At 34.0% G+C, this 19,459-nt stretch overlaps 1 protein-coding gene across 2 annotated transcripts; it reads left to right on the top strand.

The window, feature by feature from the left end:
* The first annotated feature begins 11,491 nt into the window (after positions 1 to 11,491).
* LOC147405059 (protein IQ-DOMAIN 32-like) lies at positions 11,492 to 19,040 on the top strand. Of its 2 annotated transcripts, XR_015178059.1 has the most exons (7): positions 11,492 to 11,698; positions 13,815 to 14,183; positions 14,376 to 14,603; positions 15,312 to 15,377; positions 15,465 to 16,954; positions 18,654 to 18,810; positions 18,912 to 19,040. XR_015178059.1 is itself a non-coding variant. In XM_086441162.1 (6 exons), exons 1-6 carry the CDS (start codon positions 11,615 to 11,617, stop codon positions 18,670 to 18,672), a joined length of 2,256 nt encoding a protein of 751 aa, XP_086297288.1. In that variant the 5' UTR covers positions 11,492 to 11,614; the 3' UTR covers positions 18,673 to 19,040. The 2 variants fall into 2 exon arrangements, 1 of the variants encoding a protein (XP_086297288.1); XM_086441162.1 differs by having other exon boundaries at positions 18,654 to 19,040.
* The last annotated feature ends 419 nt before the right edge of the window (positions 19,041 to 19,459 follow it).

Genomic DNA, 19,459 nt, shown 5'->3' with positions numbered 1-19,459 from the left:
TCTTATTTTTACTACTTAAGATTATAATTTAATTGAACAGATTACACGAGTTGGGTCAGGTTACCTATTTAATAAATGTGTTAGGTTTAGGTTTAAGTCCTTTTTGACACAATGTTAAATGGGTCGGGTTTGGATTGGGTAAATATTCAGAATACCCTTACCTCAACACGACAACACTTGATCCACTGCCACCCCTATCTACAATGCTCACATTTCTCGGGCAAGAATTATTAATGGGTGAAATTAAGTATTGTAGACACCCCAAATTGTAAATCCATCAAAGAAAGGCTCCTAGCAAGGTCCTTCGTCAAGGGACAAGGCCCAAAAGAGAGATATTGAGTTCCATGTTGTTGCATAAAATCCAAATAAATCAACTTAAGCCCAGGAGATATTTTTTTTTGGGCCAAAATTTAAATTTAGGTTGCACTTGATGGAACTAGACTCCGACCCCTTGTACATGGTTGGATCATGTGTTTTTTCTACAAGTCATTCTTCATAAGCCACTGGAGTCTAAATAATACATATCTCAATGATGCATATCTAAAGGATAATTTTTAACCATTGGATTTTTTATTTTCACGATCAAGATCGTGTGTTATTTCTCAAGTAGTATTTCTTGAGTCAACATAACCCAACACAGTAATAAAATTTTCACAACTTGGGCTGAAAACTATAAAGCCTACCTCAACCTGAATTGAATGGGCTCATTTTTTTTTCAGGCTAGACCAGACAGGTTAGTGGGCCAAAAAGCCCAATTGGCAGCCCAACATGGGGTATCTCAAATATTCATCAAAGTTTGGAAGGCCAGCAATCTTTCTCTTCAAGGTTGAAATATCAAAACTGGCCTAGATCGATCATTTTTGTTTCGTATAAATTCGACTTCAAACTCGTCTTCATTTTAGTCCTCCATCAGTGCTAAATGCACCTTTTATTTCATTCAAGTAACATATAAGTTTTAGGGTTCAATGGTTAAACTTATCATCTTCAACCTCTCCCAAAACCCAATGTTGTTCTTGAGGTTTCATGGTTCAAGGAGATGGAATAAATAAGTTGAAAATGAGGGTAAAATATTTTGCTTAGAAGTTGAAGACGACTGATTTTGTAGGGAAGAAAGGAGTGGATATTTTCATCACTTTTTTTATTATTATTAATCTCTTAATGAAGACTAGAGTCAAAGGCGTATGTCATCCATATGAAAAACGAGGAGGCACCTCTAAATTTTTTCTATATCCTAAAGAGAATCTTTAAACTTACCCAACCTTAATTTAATGGTGTGATTATATAACTTATGTTGTGATCTTATAATAGGATGATGTGTAGTTGTACTATAATATCACAGCTGTTGTGGTTTGTAGAGCCTGATAGTACTGGTTAACAAGGAGGTACTGTAAATCAAACCACGCATTTATGCCAGTTGAAGGGAATTTTCGTAATTTCACTAATATTATATAAAATTTTTGTTAAATTTCTTGGGATATTTATAGTTTTCGTGAAAGGATTTAATTTGTAACTGTGAGTTTTCTCCTCATACTGGAATCGATGTGATCCATGGACATACCTCAATCTTGAGGGAACTACATAAAATCTTTGTGTGATTACATCTTGTCTTATATTTGTTTTTTTTTATTTGTTTTCTTGTTTCGATTGCACTTATTTTCTTAACAACAATCATAATCACAAAATTCTTCGAATTTTTCTAAAAATTTGTAAGATTCTCCAAACTAGTTTAATCGATTAAATTGGCGAATTTAACGATGATTTCTCAATTAATCATAGAGTTAACATTTAACCCTTCACCTTCAAAGAAGAAAGGGTTTTTAGAGAGGTTGAAAATGATGGGTTTGGTAAAAAACCCAAAAACATATTTTGTATAATTTTTCAAATTTTACGACTTTATTACGAAACTTTCTCAAATTTATCCAAATTAACATATTTGAACCCCACCAAATACTTATCAAATCCGAACTTTGTTAATATGATGAAGGCCCATAGAAATAAGATGATTTAAAAGAAAGTAATAATTTAAAAAGACAACCATACATATATATATATATATATATATATATATGTATGGTTGTCTTTTTTAAATATATATATATGTATGGGCGGATCATGGGATAAAGTAAAAACATACGTAAATCCAATGTAATAACAATCATTTTTTCAAAATATGGGTAAACATATTTTGATTGAGCTGATTTTTTTTTTTTTTTTTTTTTTTTGTGAGGGTGATCTCTATGATGAGAAGATCATCTTTAAATAAATAAATAAATCAGCCCAATCTAAAACTTCTAACCTCATCAAAAATGATTTAGAATGTGGACCGTCGATTTTTTATCAATAATTTGTAAATCACTTTTGATGGATTGAAAAGTTTCAGATTGGGCTGATTTTTTTATGAGGATGATCTTCTCGTCATAAAGATCATCCTCACAAAAAATCAGTTAAATCTGAAATTTCTAACCCATATTTTGAAAATAATATATATAAATATTAATTACATTATAAAATCTTAGTAATTTGTAACTAATAAGGGTGTGAATATGTCTTTAAACAATCTTCAATTGCTTTTAAGGTGCCTATAATGAAAGTTGAACATGGACCCCATTCATGCTTGCTTTCAAAGTCAATCATGGAGAGTTGTAAGTTGGTACCAACCGAATGGGACATCTTCACATCATTGCCAACCAGCTCTGGACAATAAAACTTAAATGAATGGACCTATGAGGTAACATTGGTCCTATTTGTAGTAAGGCGTGACTTAATAAAGGTGAAGAGACCCTAAAACTACTGAAAGAGTTCTTGAGCTCGATCAAACATACGTGGCTGTAAATATATTCGTGTAGAGAAATCGATCCTAGAACAATATTAAAGAAAGAGTTGTGATAATCTGACTCCCCCACTTGGCATATTCAAAATACTCTCTTGACGTGGCATGTGTTAAAATTATAAATTATTTCCCTTGAGATACATAAAAATTTATAATTCTAACACATGTCATGTCAGTTAGGAGAGTATTTTAACTATGCCATGTAGGGGAGTTAGAAAATCATTATTCTTACAGAAATTAATAAAGATGCAATCACACACTCATACCCCACTACACCACAAAAAAAAAAAAAAAAAGATTTTGGTGATTCTCTCAAGACTGTGGTACGTCTACGATACAGATGCATCCCGAATCCCCTATGAAGGGAAAACTCTTTGTCACACATTACACCCTTCACCCTAAAGATAAATGAATAATGCTGAAGTAACCTCAAGATACGAGTCAAAAAGCATATATGATTCTTACACACGTTCACGTCAGGATGTACGATATGAGGTACAATTTTGAGGTCATTCCAGCACGACTCAAGAGAAATATGTACCTAAACATACGTTGATACTTATGAAATTACAAAAATACCCTTAAAATGAAAAATTGTGAAATGATGAACAATACTTCTTGTTGATATGTACAATCAGACTCCACACACCATTACAATTTGGATGAGAAAAGAAAGATACCCATGAATACCTTCATTTGAAGCTTTTAATGTCCTACTGGTGATAACGAATGATGTACATGTTCATCCTTTCGAGAGGATCCCTTAAGCAGTTTGAACACGATGACACGCATACAAACATGAGGTTCTTGTAAAGTAGAATTGTGATAGTCTAATCACAACCCTTGTAATGGGCTACTCATCACAAAGTGGAGGTGGCAGCGATGTTGTGTGGTGGGGGTGGGTGGATTGTTTCAAGTTTTGGGCGATCTAGTTTTGATGTATCCAAATCAACTCTATCATTCATAGGAAAGTAAAAAAAATAAATCACATATCATTGATATTTTATTTAAATACATGTATTTTGTAATGAGTATAATTGTAAAGATTTCTACAAAATATTACATTTAAGAAAATAACATTCAGATAGATATGATTGATTGTAATTAAGTAGTTTTACAATTATAAAGTTAAATCACTTAAAGAATGATTTGCACTATTTTTAATAAAATAATCCAAAACTTAATATTGAATTTATTCTTCATAAAATAGAAATACTTATCTAAATATCCCAATGCATTATATAAAGTAGAAATAAATATGGTTAAAAAAATAGTTTTCCACCAAAACTAAGAATTGTATCTGCAAAAAGGACCCCCATGTAAATAAAATGTTGAGAGGGACATTTCTACAATTTCCACGGTTCTGGTTCGTGTGGGTGCTGGTGTAATCCGAAAGTCTAGATCCAACCCGATAATTAAACTCCAATATCCAACAGCATGGATTGCATGATACAAGATTTGGAAGCTGAAGGACTACTTAATTTGGTCTTAAATGATTTTTTCCCATTTTAAATTTACAATAATATTAAAATTGAGAGGATTTGGGACTGAACCGGCCCATATTGGATCAAGTTGGGTAATGTTACTAGAGACATTTAGTTATCAGCTAGGGTCGATTAGTCCTATTTCAAGTTTAGGGCCGAACTTAGGCTTGGGATCTAGTTCCATTGATGGCCCAGCCAATAACTTATATTAATAATTTTATTTTTAATATTATTAATATATTATAATTATGTTTAAAATACATAAGAACAATTGCAGCCCAACCCAGCCCTTAAATGTGCCACATAATTGCGGGCTGAACCTGGACATAGATATTTTATTCGGCCCAGCCACATTAAATGGGCCGACCTCGAACTACTATTATTTTGAGCAATTAGAATCGGGACATTTATGGCTTGGCCATTGACAGTGCTACTTAAATCGAAATAGTAACAAAAAACATAATAATTTACATAAGATCTCTCTCTCTCTCGGTCAGGATCAAGGGACATATGAAAAAAAAATATGTAAAAACAATGTAACATTATCAATAAAAATAAATAAAAATAATGTAACATTAATAAAATTTTAAAATATGGGTTAGAAGTTTTGGATTGAGCTGATTTTTTGAGAAGATGATCTCTATGATGGGAAGATCATTCGAAAAAAAAAATCAGTCCAATCTAAAACTTCTAACCCTATTAAAAGTGATTTAAAATGTGGACCGTCGAGCTTTGTTATTTTTTATTAGTAATTTGTAAATCACTTTTGATGGATTTAGAAGTTTCAAATTGAACTGATTTTTGGTGAGGATGATCATCTCATCATAGTGACCATCCTCGCAAAAAACAGCTCAATCCAAAACCTCTAACCCATATTTTGAAAAACCATTGTTTTTACATATGTTTTGACATATGGCCCTTGAACCGCCCCCAATATATATATATATATATATATTCAGCAGTCCTAAAGTTTGCCGAATATATATATCCTCACTGTAGAGATCATCCTCACTAAAAATCAGCCCATTCCAAAACTTCTAACCCATGATTTGCCAAAATGTTTGGTGCTGAACATTTCCCATATATATATATAGGGGGCGGTTCAGCAGTCCTAAAGTTGGCCAAACATTGTACCAAACATTTTTCAAAACATGGGTTAGAAGTTTTGGAATGAGCTGATTTTTTGTGAGAATGATCTCTATGATGAGGAGATCATCTTCACCAAAAATCAGCCCATTCCAAAACTTCTAACCCCATCAAAAGTGATTTGCAAAAATTGGATGGTCCATGATTCTTTAACTTGTAAACTAGGGTTAGAAGTTTCAAAATAAGCTGATTTTTGGTGAGGATGATCTCTTTACCGCAGAGATCATCCTCACAAAAAATCAGCCTATTCCAAAACTTCTAACCCCATCAAAAGTAATTTACAAAAAGTGTTTGGCACAATGTTTGGCAAACTTTAGGGTTGCCAAACCACTCCCTATATATATATATGAGGAATATTAATGTCCAAGATCTGATGGGAACGCTAGCATTGTCCATCACATTTTTTTTTCTAATAATACTTCTATCTATTTTGTCTTTTAATAAAAAAGATAGGGGTATATTGGTCTTTTACATAATAAATGCTTGTTATACAGATGAAAAAAAAGAGTAGTGATAATATGATGCCCCCCCCCCCCCCCACGCTTCTCTTGCACGCCCTCATCACAAAATCGTAGATCAGTTATTCCAAGATACACAAGAAAATAATTTATGATTATGTGTATCCCGAAACAACTGGTCTATAGTTCTATGATTAGGGCATAGGGGGCATTAGAAAATCATTACAAAAAAAAAAAAAAAAATGCTTGTTATAATATAGGAGTATTATTGGAAAAAAAAATGTGGTGGAGAATGATTTTAAAAGGTAGTTTTATACAGGGGTGGAGCCAGGATTTTCTTTTAGTGGGGGCAAGCTATGATTAATTGTATATTTGAAGAACTTGAATGGAGGGAGGTGAGGGTGTGGGGGTAAAAACTGGAGGGAGATGAGGGTGTGGGGGCAAATAAGGAGAGAGGTGAGGGAGTGGGGACAAATGGGACATGTAATTAGTTAAAAATATAAGGGTGTCTCAAAGTTCTGTGGGGGTAATTGCCCCCACCTGCTCCTTACTAGCTCCGCCCCTGGTTTTATATGTTTCAACTTTCAATTACGATATAAATGTTAGAAATTTGTTTTAATAGTGGAGTGAATGTGACTTTAAAAAATATTTAATTGGAATTAGAGGTCTGTATGAGGAAAGTTGTATGGGGGAACTCATTGATGCTTGCTTCTAAAGTCAATCATGGAGAGATGTAGGTGGTACCAACTTTACATAATTCCTGACAAGCTTGTTAGGAAATGGAACAAAATTTGATGGTCCCATGGGTCACATATTGGTCCTATTCTTAGTAAGATGTGACTTAATAGACTTAAAACTATTGAAAGGGCTCTTGAGATTGATATAATATATGTGGTTGTGAACCCATTTGGATGAGATTGAGAAAATGAGACCCCATGAATTTATTACATTTGAAATTTTGATGTCCTATTGGTTTGAATTGAATGATGGTTCATGTTCATGTTTCATGAGGAGGACCCCCTTGTTGGTATGGTCATGATGACACCATGTACGAATCCGACGTTCTTGTTATAGGTGAGGCATGGTTTGATCAAAGCCCTCATCAACGTGGTGGTAGTGGTGGCGGTGGTAATGACGGTGTTGGTGTGAGGGTTTGGGTAATGATTTCAAATTTTGGACGACCTAGCTTTGATTTGTCCGAGTAAACAAGGGTTTAGTCAAGAAACCCTATTTTTCAAACTTGACTTGTATCAACCTCATTGACCCATGTTTGTGGTTCTCTTGGCTTTTGACTTAGCCTCAATCAACATTGGATCATCTTTTTGATTGTTGTCTCACATCATCAGCTTTGGTTTGATTTGTCCGATTTATTTGAGTCAAACAAATTTTTGTTTTGGATAATCTAGAATTTGATTATACGATTTAAAAGAATGTTAGTTCTAGTTTTGACAATGACTCAGCTAAAATCAACATTATTTGATCCTTTGGTTTGATGTTTGAATTGTTCGAATCATTTAAGGGCTTGTTTGGGCTGGGGCAGTTCTATTTCAGTAAAAGTGTTTCCATGGAATCACTTCTAGAAGAGTCACAATCAAAAAAATAAATTTTTTGAAAGAATGTTTAAATAGTAATTTTTTTTAGGGGTTTAAGAGAGGCATCACAAATAATTTCATTGCTATCTGATAGGAAATGACTTGAGCTTTGTTTTTATTCCTCTCTTTTTCTTTTTTCTTTTTTTTAATGAAAAAAATATGACGGATAACCCAAATCAAACGATGCATTGGATTCTAGAATCGTGTATGAGATTCTAGAATTCAAAGCAAATGAGCTCTTAGTGGATTGGTGATATGGGAAGCATAGTAACAAAGGTCGAATTCTATAATTCTTTGGTGTGTATACAATTCAATTAATTTGGATAAATTTGAGGAAGTTTCATATAAAAAAGTTAAAGAAATGTTGGGGATTATAGAAATGATGTTTTTGGGTTTCTTACTAAAATCGACTATGAAGAGTCAAAATCTATAAACCCCAAGATAGTGACATGTGTCACATAGGATTATGTGAACTGTGTTTTAGCGCTCTAAGATAGAGGAAGGATGGTTCAAAGCTTGAGGTACATAACTAGAAGGCATGAGTTTGGGGGAAATGTTCTCAAATGGTGTGTTGTTACAGATCATGCCAAATCCTTCATTGTTATTTGATTTGAGCGGATAACCAAAAGGATTATGAGGTTACAAGGTTTCCAAGTAAAAACGACTTTAAGAAAGGATAATCTTAATGAAGCAAGGTTTATGAAATTAGAAATGTCTGAAATGGGAGATCCTTATTTATTAAAAAAAAAGGCACATTCATGCAATTCAAAGGTACGTAATTTTCATATACAGAAAAATTATCAAAATTGTTCTGTGAAGTGTGGACTGACTTGAGCGTCAAAGACTCTATAGTGCAAATACACCCAGGAGGATTCAAATGAACAAAGAAGAACTAACAGGAGATCACAGATCTCGAGGTAGTCCAAGATTTTTGCATCTACATCCGCCATATTCAATTTTCCTAAAAATCTTATCTTGGTCTTGAGATTTGAATGTTGAAGAAATTAAATTTAAGAATGAAGCGTAAAATTCTTTTCATATTGGAAAATTAGTTGATAAATCATTGATTAATTTGTTAATTTATCATTTATTTGGAGGATTTAAATTTTTTTGAAAATAATGGGAGAATTTTGTGACTATGATGGGAAAGCATTGCTTCCCATGTGACATGGGCCACTACCATTTGGCTTGGCCCGAATCAAAATTGCTCGATTAAAGTGGAAGACACGTTCCGTACCTAAAATTGCCAACCAAATGCACATCGCTCTTGGAGTTCACATGTCGTGTTCAAAGAGTGACTTCTCGCAATGGGCTTCGCATCCCACTAGAGAAAAAGCTTTTGTTGTGCCAACAAAAGTCCAAGAAAAGGGTGGCATTTATTGTCCAAGAGAGTGAGACCTTTCACCTAAAGGGGAAGGGGGAGGGGCCAAGGGCTGAGGGGCTCAGATTGACATGGATGAGTCAAGGAAATATAAATTTATTTTTTATTTTTTTAAACAATGAATCCTTTTTTCTTTTCTTTTTTTCCAAAAAATAAAAATAACTTGACTTGTTACATTACCATGTTGACTTGACCAAATTGCCTGCCAGACCCAACCAATTGGTTCAAATGAGTTATACGGACAAGTATTCTTGAAATCCAAACTAGTTGAGTCGATTTAACAATGAGTTCTATAATTATGATGGGCATTATTGCGTGGGTCAAAATTTTACACATCTAATTTATCGTACATGTGTCACCTTGAGATTCATGCTAACATTGTCGATGTTCACCTCAACTTGATTGTCTAACAATCGATCATGATAACTAAACACTTCACCCATCACCTCGGCCGAGGTTGCATGATTGACCAAGACCTGCAAAGGAAGGCACTTCGTTGCGCTAGACCTAGGTATCACCACTAGAGCACAAGCGCCTCGATTCCTTATTGAACTATGTTATTCCCATTGTTGTAGCATCTTGGTTACATGCTAGTCAACCACTCCCTTGATAAATAAAGCCGTCAAACAATTGAACAAAAGGTCATCATTGGATTCTTATCAACATACATGCGAAAATCGTCCCGTTGATCACCAGTTTATCAAAAAAAAATTTGTAATCACCTTTCATCCTTAGATGAAGAAAAAAAATATGCGAGGCAATGTCCTTGAATAATCAAAGATTTCTCTTTAGACCATTTGAAATTATACTTTAGCTCTCACGCAAGTCGATATCATTCTTTGGCCTATTCCTGAAGCCCATGATAAAATCCAATTGCAATCGTCGGATTTCACTACTCAAACATTGTCAACTCTAATGGATATGAATCATCTAATGAAAATATTAGGGATCTATTTGATAAGTGAGAGTTTATTGTGAGATTTGGACTTTCAAGTAATCAACTCTAAGAAGTTCAACTTTTGAAAGTTGATAGTGAGTATTAATTATAACTTTTGTGTTTGGTTGATCACAAGAATTCACATTAGAGTTATATGGAGCTCCAACTCTATTGGGAGATAGGAGAATTTTTCTTTTTTTCGTAACTCCAATTTCCTAATTGAAGTTGAAGACGAATTCTTATTTATTTATTCTTATTATTTTTTCAAATTTTAATTATAATTATTTTTTATTATATTTTATATTTTATAATTATTTTTCTCATTATTACAAACAATCAGTAATATAGGTTTTATTATTATTATTATTATTAATTAATTAATTTATTTTTATTATCTTTTCTTTTCTCATTATTATAATAAAATAGTAATATAAATTTTATAATTATTACTATTATTAAAAAAACCTTAGTTTTAATATGATTATCTTTTCTTTCCTCATTACTAAATAAAATAATAATACAACTTTATTATTATTATTACCACTATTATTATTATTATTATTTATTTAATTTTCACAATATCATAATAATTAAGAAAAAAAAAAGGGATGAGAGTGAGAAAGAGTTGCCTACTTTCAACTCTTAGGATGAAAGTTGAAATGTTTTTAATTTTAGGAAGTTGGAGAGTTGGTAAGTTGATCATTCTCATGGGTTGAGCTTTTCAAACACAAAATCTTTAATAATTTGTCAAGAGTTAATGACTCTCATGTTCAACTTTCGCTTATCAGATACATCGTAGTAGGGGTGGAGTCAAGAAATTTTATTTTTACTTTTTTTAGTGGGGCAAAATTATAATTAATGGTAGACTGTAAAGCTTGAAGATAAATAAGTTGAAAGAAAGTTTTCCACGTGGAAATTTGAGGTTTGTAGATATCAAACTTTATTCTCTATGCTAGGATAGCAAATTTTATTCCGACAATTATCTTTGTAGCTTTTGCAGTCACACGTGGTGCACATTATCTGATCACGTGGTGCACTAAGACTCCCCTGCAATGTATAACGTGTTTATTTCCTCGAGATACCAATCAAGTAGGACAAAATTATTTGAAATTGACACGTAAATATATAATACGCTCTCAATCAGAACGGTTCGGGTTAATGAACCACCCCATGATTTTGGATATTCTGGACAGAGAAATATATGATATGGGTAAAATCGTAATTATGTAACCTCCTCCTGTACAACATACATGCGAAAATCGTGATACCCAACAAATAATACACTTTGGATTGGAATCCAATGGTATTTTAGTAAAAATAAAATTTTGAAAGGGTATTTTCAATACAAAATTCAATTTTCAAAACGTATTTATTGCGCTTTAACGTGACCATGGATGAAGTTTTAGAAGAATTTGGAGAATTTTACGATAATGGATGGGACAACATACCACCTCAGTTTTTGAAACTTAAATGAAAATTTATTATCTGACCACAGTCTATCCGGATGGACCTATAAGGACCACCGCTTCGGTCCAATTTTTTTTTTTTTTTTCAAAAATACTTAAAAACTGCGTTAAGTTTGGAAGGAAATAAGATCGCACATGGTAAGTGTTTTTTTTTTTAAAAAAACAGAACTCGATAAATGGCGGACTCAAGAGTTGGATTTATCTAAATTTCAGAAGTGAGTTCAGGTCCGAATGCTCAAGCTCTCGGTGTGAGGTCACACACACACACACACAGTTCTCGGTGTGAGGTCTCACACACATACGGAGAGAGAGAGAGAGAGATGGTGAGGTCGACGAGCTCTTGCTTCAAGATCATTACTTGCGGGAGTGATTCAGTTGATGAGGATGATATCCAACGAACTGAGGTATCTAGATTTGATTAATTTCAAAGGTCTTTGTTCAAATTTTCGTGTTTTAGTTCGATCGATGCTCGTAGTAAGAAATTAGGATTTTGTGAAATCGAAATGGTCAATGTGGTATCTGCATTTTCTTTTTGTTCAATTGAAATGTTGAATGCGGTTTGGAGTTTTGAGTTCGAATTTTGATATATTTCTGTAATTTTCTTTATTTTGGTAATACGATCTCGAGCAGACGGATGTCTTTCTAATTGATTAATTTCTTAGGTTTTAGTTCAAATTTTCGTGTTTTAGTTGGATCGATGCTTGTTCTAAGAAATTAGGATTTTGATCCATTATTTTTGTATATGCGTTGGCCTTTTGTTCAATCGAAGTTCGAATTTTGCTATATTTCAATAATTTGCTTTATTTTGGTATATGATCTCAAAAGGACCGCGGTATCTTTCTTTGCTTAATTTTTTAAAAGTTTTTTGTTCAAATTTTCGAGATTTAGTTCAACCACTGCTCGTACTAAGAAAATATGATTTTGTTCAATCGTACTAAGAAATTAGGATTTTGTTCAAATTTTTGCGTTTTAGTTCAATTGATGCTCGTACTAAGAAATTAGGATTTTGATCGGTTATTTGTTGTTTTTCTCAATCGGAATGGTGAATGCGGGATGTTTTGGAGTTTTGAGTTCCAATTTTGGTACATTTCTGTATTTTGGTGGTGGTATCTCTCTTTGATTAATTTATTTGGTTACTGTTCAAATTTTCGCTCTTAAATTCAATAAATGCTGGTGCTGTGAAATTAGGATTTTGATCCGTCATTTTTGCATTTTAGTTCGATCAATGCTCATAATGTGAAATTAGGACTTTGAAATTTTGATCTGTTATTTTTGTATCTGCGTAGTCTTTTTCCTCAATCAAAATTGTGAGTGTGGAATGTTTTGGAGTTTTGAATTCCAATTTGGTATATTTCTGTAATTTTCTTTATTTTGGTATATGATCTCAAACAGACAGAAGTATCTATCTTTGATTAATTTCTAAGGATTTTGGACCAGATTTTTGCATTTTAGTTCGATTAGGACTCTGATCCTTCATTTTTGTATCTGCATTGCTTTTTTACCTTTTTGAAAAGGAGTAATGACGAGGTTACTTACTAGTTCTCATGATTAAAGAGGAGAACCTTGATTAATGCTGAATCACTGTTTTGATAGAGTGCTAAAACTCTAAATCATCTGTTTCTGTTGGCTACTAGTCATAATTGTTTGATAGAGTGCTTTATGGAAGCATCACGGAGGATTACTAGACTTAGTAAGAAGGGTTTACCGTCCATCTTGTTGACGGAAGATATAAAGATGGGTATTTTCGTAGGAACTTTGAGCATTGTAGAACTTTCCTTGTGTTGCTTGACGAGGCATATCTGAATATGGCATTCTAATCAGTTTTAGAGTTGCAAGTGGTGCAATTCTGACACAGATTCTTGTTTCCTTTTCTTTAGTTTGATTGACTTTAGATGAAGAGGTGAAGATAGTAGACAATATCACTGTTCAACTATGAGATGGTTGGTTTCTTTGATTTCATGCTGAACGTGCAAAAATATTGCAGTTTGGATCTTTTGATTATGGAGTTGATGATACATTATATGTATCGTGATGTTAAGTGATGAGTTTTTATTTTGTTTCAGTCCTATACAAGCCTCTAAGATGAAAAGGGGTTAATTCTTGTATTCTGTGCCTTTAAGTAGATGAAGTTTTATTTAAAGAAAACTTTTTCTTGGTTGGACATTTGTGACCTTAGTGTCATGTTGGAGGGTTTGTTTCGGATTATAAATTATCAGTTATACTTGGTTTCTGTTGGGAGAGTAGATCATAGGAAGCTACTATTGCATGGTGAGCAATAGCATTCGTAAGTATCCATCACACGCAATAGCATTCGTAGTTATCCATTTCATCACCATTTGGTATGTACGTGTGCTGTAAATTGGATGATAGAAAATATATAAGCATAAGTTATTGAAAATGTATCATCTCCGATAATGTTTTGTTCATAGATTCAAAAAATGAGTCTCTAATAGAAACAAATGACAGGTTAGATCCAAATATGTACCCTTTGTTAACCGTTTTATATAAACTTTATTCCAGAGCAAAGGTTCAACAGACAAGCGACAATGGAGTTTCCGGAAGAGATCGCCCAGGCATCGCGTGCTAAGCAACACTATGATCTCAGAAACACCATCTATTGGAAATAAGGAGAGTATTGACTTCTATCCACAGAATAATCCTACCATTCCTGAGAAAATCTCTGTAAACCCATTGCCAACTGCAGCGAATTCTGGAGTACCGGATGCCTTAATTGCAACAGAAAATGACTGTAAGATTGGCACCTTTATTTCCACAGAGAGAGACAGCAAGATTGATTCATCCACCGCCTTGGAGAATGCCAGTAAGATTAATCCCAATCTCGAGGAAAATGTTGCCACTGTCATCCAGTCTGCTATACGAGGATATTTGGTACCTTATATTCCCAAATTTCTGTTTCTGAAACTTCTTTTTTTTTTTTTTCTGATGGATTTTATTTTAGAGATATTTCATTGCCACGCCAACTTTTACTAATAGTACACCAATTCATATGATACCAACAAAGAATTAGCACAGAAGATCTCTTATTTTATTAACTTTTCTTCTTTTCATCAACTTTGCGAGGCTCGCCGAATTCTCTTGAAGCTTAAGAATGTAGTTAAGTTGCAAGCTGTTGTTCGTGGACATTTAGTCAGGAGGCAGGCAGTAGGAACTCTTCGTTGTATTCAAGCCATTGTCAAAATGCAGGCTCTTGTTCGTGCTCGCCGTGTTGAAAAAGCATTAGGAGACTCAGTTATAAAAGCAAAGTTTGATACAAGGAATGAGAAAAATAACCAGTGTGTGGAGCCCTTGGTAATGCTTTTTTTAATTTTTTATTTATTTAAATTACTAACATTTTCTACCAAGTACTTTACTGTGATTACATCTTGTTGAGAATATATATGATTTACCCTGTCCACTAATAGTAATGAAAATTAGTTATGAGAGCTACTATTGGCACCCTAACTTTTACTTATTACACCCCAATTAAAAGTAAAGATAATTAGTGAGTGATTGAGAATAGGTAGAAGTTGGGGTGGCAATAGAAGCTCTCTTATTTTTTTAATTTTTTTGGCTAGATTTCTCTCTTTTGGGTTTAGGATTTTATATGAGCCTAATCATTATTGTAAACAGCTACTGAAATTGTTTGAAATGAGTGTTGTAATGTTTTGTAATGTTGAGATTATAATTTGAGCCAAACCTTTGTAATGTTTGAAGGATATGTTTCAATCTTTAGTTGGAGTGTTAAATATTCTAAGAAATTGGGGTGTAATAAATAAAGTTTGGGGTGCCAATAGCAGCTCTTTAAAAAAAAAAAAAAAAAAAATTCCATCTCTTGCTTTCTGAGTCTTGACTTGTGAAAGCTTTTATAAAGTAATTCATTGTGTTTTATTTTTTCTCATCATTATGAATATGGGCACGTGTTTTTTGGTCATTATTGATATATAATAGTATCCATCTACCTATATGTTTTGAAAACAAATGCTGCTGTTTCCACTTGATCCTCCTGTCCTATTTCAGGGAAAAGAAAGTCCAGGAACAAGACCAAGTGCGGAGAAATTTCTCAGCAATGGGTTCGCTCGTCAGGTATGGTGATTGATTTTTTTTTAATCTGACCTTCGTTATCATTTTGAGTTGTCTATATCTGATTTGGATATCTCTTTGTGGAAAAAGCTCTTGGAATCAGCACCAAAGAAAAAACCAATTCACATTAAATGTGATCCTTCAAGATCCGATTCAGCATGGAAATGGTTGGAGAGATGGATGTCTGTATCATCGTCTGACGTTCCGCAACCACAAATTAGTCCAGAGAATGGGGAAGCAGCAGATTTGAAGTCTTGTATTAGGGAAGCAGCAATGCCACTTGAGAGTGAAGAGAATTTGATCACTTACGATGCAGATAACTTCGATTTTCAGTTTAGTTTTCCAATCTCTTCAATAAGTGATGATGATATGGAGACTTATCTCGAGGATGTCAGTTTGAGCAAGCCAAAAGAGACTTCATCAAATATAAATGTGAATCAAACAGAGATGCAATTAAGTGCTTCTCCTCAAACAGTACTTGATTCTGTCTCAAATAATATCGAGGCTGACAATGAGCAACAAAATAATACTATTAAAAAGGCTCCCAATGAACAGCTGGAGATTGATGGCAAGAAATTTGTGTTTGTGCCAAGAAAGTCATGTAGTCCTGCATTTGTTGCTGTTCAGTCAAAATTTGAAGAGCTGAGTTTCGCCGCAAGTTCTGGTAGGCCAATCGGTTCTCATCAAGATGAAGCAGAAGTGAAATTGGACACCCTTTCACATCCATCAGATTCTCTTACGACAACCAAGGAACTCAGCCTGACCGAGAACTTGATCACTTATGATCCAAGATTTCATCTTGGGGGTTCGGAATGTGGCACCGAACTTTCTATTTCTTCCACACTTGATTCACCTGATAGATCCGAAGTTGCATTTGGGGAATTAGAAGATGAATCCAAAGTTGTAGAAAATGCATCTAATATTGGAAATCTATATGTTGATGCCAAGAACAATTCCTCCACATCACATTCGAATTCACTATATTCTGTCTCTGTTCAACAAGAGAAGCTCGAGTATGTTGATGGAGTAGCTGTAGACACCACAACTAATGGACAAGCACATGCACCATCACCATCACCAGAAGCATCTCCAAGAAGCCATATAACTGCTCCTGAATCCCATGGGACACCATCAAGTCAGACATCAGTTAAAGCTAAAAGGAACAAATTGAATAAAAGTGGACAAAACCGGAAATCTCAGTCAGCGGGCAAGGAATCCTCATTGAATCGAAACCATGATTCAGTTGTGAGACATAGTATGGAACAATTGCCAAAGGATGCAAAAAATGGGATGAGGCGCAATTCATTTGGTTCTGCAAGATCCGATCATCTTGATCAGGAGCCAAGAGACAGTTTTAGTAATTCGATCCCCAGTTACATGCAAGCGACAGAGTCTGCAAGAGCCAAGGCCAATGCTAACAACTCTCCAAGGTCTAGTCCAGATTTGCAAGACAAGGAAATTTACATCAAGAAGCGACATTCCCTACCCAGTGCAAATGGAAAACAGGGTTCTTCTCTCAAGCAGCCTTCAATATCCCAAGTGCAACATGGTGCAAATGGAAAGCATACTCATTCTCCTCGGTAACTTCTAAATCTTCTCCTCAGATGGTACCATCATACGATATACACTTCTTATCAATATATGTGCTTAACGTACCATTTTCTCATGACACATATGCTTCTATGCCAGCAGAAGTCTTTAATGAAGTAGGGTTTATCAAAGTAAGCATGTTCTATGCCAAGATACAAACTGATTGAATGGTCAAACTCATTTCTTTAATCACTTTCATTTTATGGAAGAAAAAATTTATATTGATTCTTTTATTGAGATTATATGAACTCTGATAGGGTTTATATAGAGAATGTATTAAAAATTCCTAAGAGAAGTAAACTCCAACAAACATAATCTAATCTAACCTTTATCTAATTAGATCCATCCCAATCTTTATTAGATTGATATGTTGTATCTCATTACACTTTATTACGGTGCATTATAACTGATAGTCTAACGCCTTTCTTCAAACTCATGGCAATCTAAGATTGATTTGAATTTGACAAAATCTAATACCTTAATCAATGAATATGATCGTTGTCCATGTTGTTGATGTTGCATAGTAGTTGTATGCCCGAGAAAGATAATGATATGCCCAAATGTGTAGAAGAGTAGGAGGAGCAAGTAACTCAACTTGAAGGAGCCTTGGTTGGCCATGATTGGTTTAGGCATGATTGAAATTTGTTGGATTTTAATATGAAAATGTGCTCTCCAATGGACCAGTTAACAAACTCAATGCTTGCTCCATTTTTAGCTCTGTCATTGGTCAATGTTAAGCTTGACTTAGATTATTGGGATGAGATGTTTTAATAGAGAATGCCGAAGGAATATTCTCTCTCTCTCTCTCTCTCTCCAGCCCCTAAAAAATGTTTGATTTTGTTGTAAAATGTCCATTGCACTTCTGGTGGTCACAACCTGTCTATGAAATCCTTCATCGTCACATCCCACTTGCTTCCATAAATCAGGTATGTCATGATCTCTTCAAAATATGAAGTAGGATAATGGGTGGAAGTAAGGATTATGAGGGTTTATAGAAGTACAAAAGAAGGTAGAGTTTATTATTATTATTATTTTAAAGGAGGAAAAAAAAAACCTAAGCAAATAGAAAAACAAGGGAAAGATTTAGGTCCAGCAACAACGGGGGCACTGCTGCAGAAGAACAACAGACCAAGATTGACCTCTCAATAGAAGTTATGACTCTGATAAATGAAGAAGAATGGAATGAGATTGATTCTCTTAGTTGAATTACAATGAACCTTAATAGGGCTTGTATAGGAAATAGTCCTTCCTAGCGTGGATTTAACCTTTATGCATAACTATAAAAAAAAAAGACCAATCCGAGATAGAAACAAATTCTCGTACAAAGAAACCTAATCTAATCAAATCATATTCTATCCTAATCTTCAAAGAAGACGATTTTGTGTAGCACAATATACTTTATTTGGATACATCCTATAGTACTTCGATACATATCAACATAAATAAAATGACAAAACCAGGGGAAAAAATGTGGGAATGTGTATTTAACAATAATCGGATGAGGTCGTTAATTTGACATGAGATCTCTTAAACATTTACTTCTCATTTAGTATTACTTTCTTCAAGCCGTTTCATTTAATTTCTAATGCGAGATTACCGTGATCCCCTCCCGCTTTGTTATTCAAAAAGGGATAATCAGTAGAGCAAACAAAAATTGTCTTACAATTGGTTGAATTCTACTTGTTTCAGAGAGAAATGGCAAAGGTGATGTGCATCTAAGTGACCTCTGCATGACAGATATCTAGTTCGAAATTCCAGAATTTTCCTCTAGTTTTTGATGAACAAGGGAAGGAAGAGATGGAGGATTTCATGTACATTAATACCATCCAAAAACTTCTGCCCAGAGGTTTGTTTGTATGTCTGTTTTGTGTTTATTTATGTGATTATTATTGGTTGACTTTTGATGAGATGTATCGATTTCTCCTAAGTTTTAGATTTTACTTGTAGATGAAGAGGTTCAGAAAGCTTTCTGAGTTGTGGTTGTAATAAAAGGTAACTACTTGCGTGCACTTGCCTCTCTCTCTCTTTTAAGAGTTGTGGTTGAGTTTCAGAAAGACCATGATCTGCCTTTGAGCACATGTAGTTTGATCCATTTGATTGTGAGGGGTTTATAATTTTGAACTCAAAGAGAAGAGATGGAGAGAAAAATAAATAAAAATTATAACAACACGGGAACTCATAGTTTGTCTGCACATTAGTGTAGACTCGTAACGACACAGGAACTCTACCCTCATGGTTCATGTGGAGATGGACTTTGGTGGGATCCAACTGATGGGCTCATCAGATGGATCATAACCTAAGGATCTTTATTTTGTTTTTTGTTTTTTTTTTCCTGAATAGTTTAGCTCACATTGCAACATTTGTTTGATCTCTCTTGAAAGAAGTATTTATCTTATTGTCCTTTAAAAGTAGGGACTTTATCACTATGGTTTTAAAACTTGGGACGGGATTGAGTTGACGCTAGCAAGTCATCTTGATCTCTAATATCTATTGTG

The sequence above is a fragment of the Akebia trifoliata genome, chromosome 4, assembly GCF_017979445.1.
Source record: "Akebia trifoliata isolate Shusen 1 chromosome 4, ASM1797944v1, whole genome shotgun sequence".
NCBI lineage: Eukaryota > Viridiplantae > Streptophyta > Magnoliopsida > Ranunculales > Lardizabalaceae > Akebia > Akebia trifoliata.
Note: the sequence above shows the minus strand (reverse complement) of the source record. Positions and strands in the feature narration are given on the sequence as shown.

Coding starts and splice junctions, on each gene's coding strand:
- LOC147405059 (XM_086441162.1), top strand. CDS start 11,615: ATGGTGAGGTCGACGAGCTCTTGCTTCAAGATCATTACTTGCGGGAGT. Junction 14,184..14,375: donor CTGCTATACGAGGATATTTG/GTACCTTATATT, acceptor CAACTTTGCGAG/GCTCGCCGAATTCTCTTGAA. Junction 15,378..15,464: donor GCAATGGGTTCGCTCGTCAG/GTATGGTGATTG, acceptor TTGTGGAAAAAG/CTCTTGGAATCAGCACCAAA.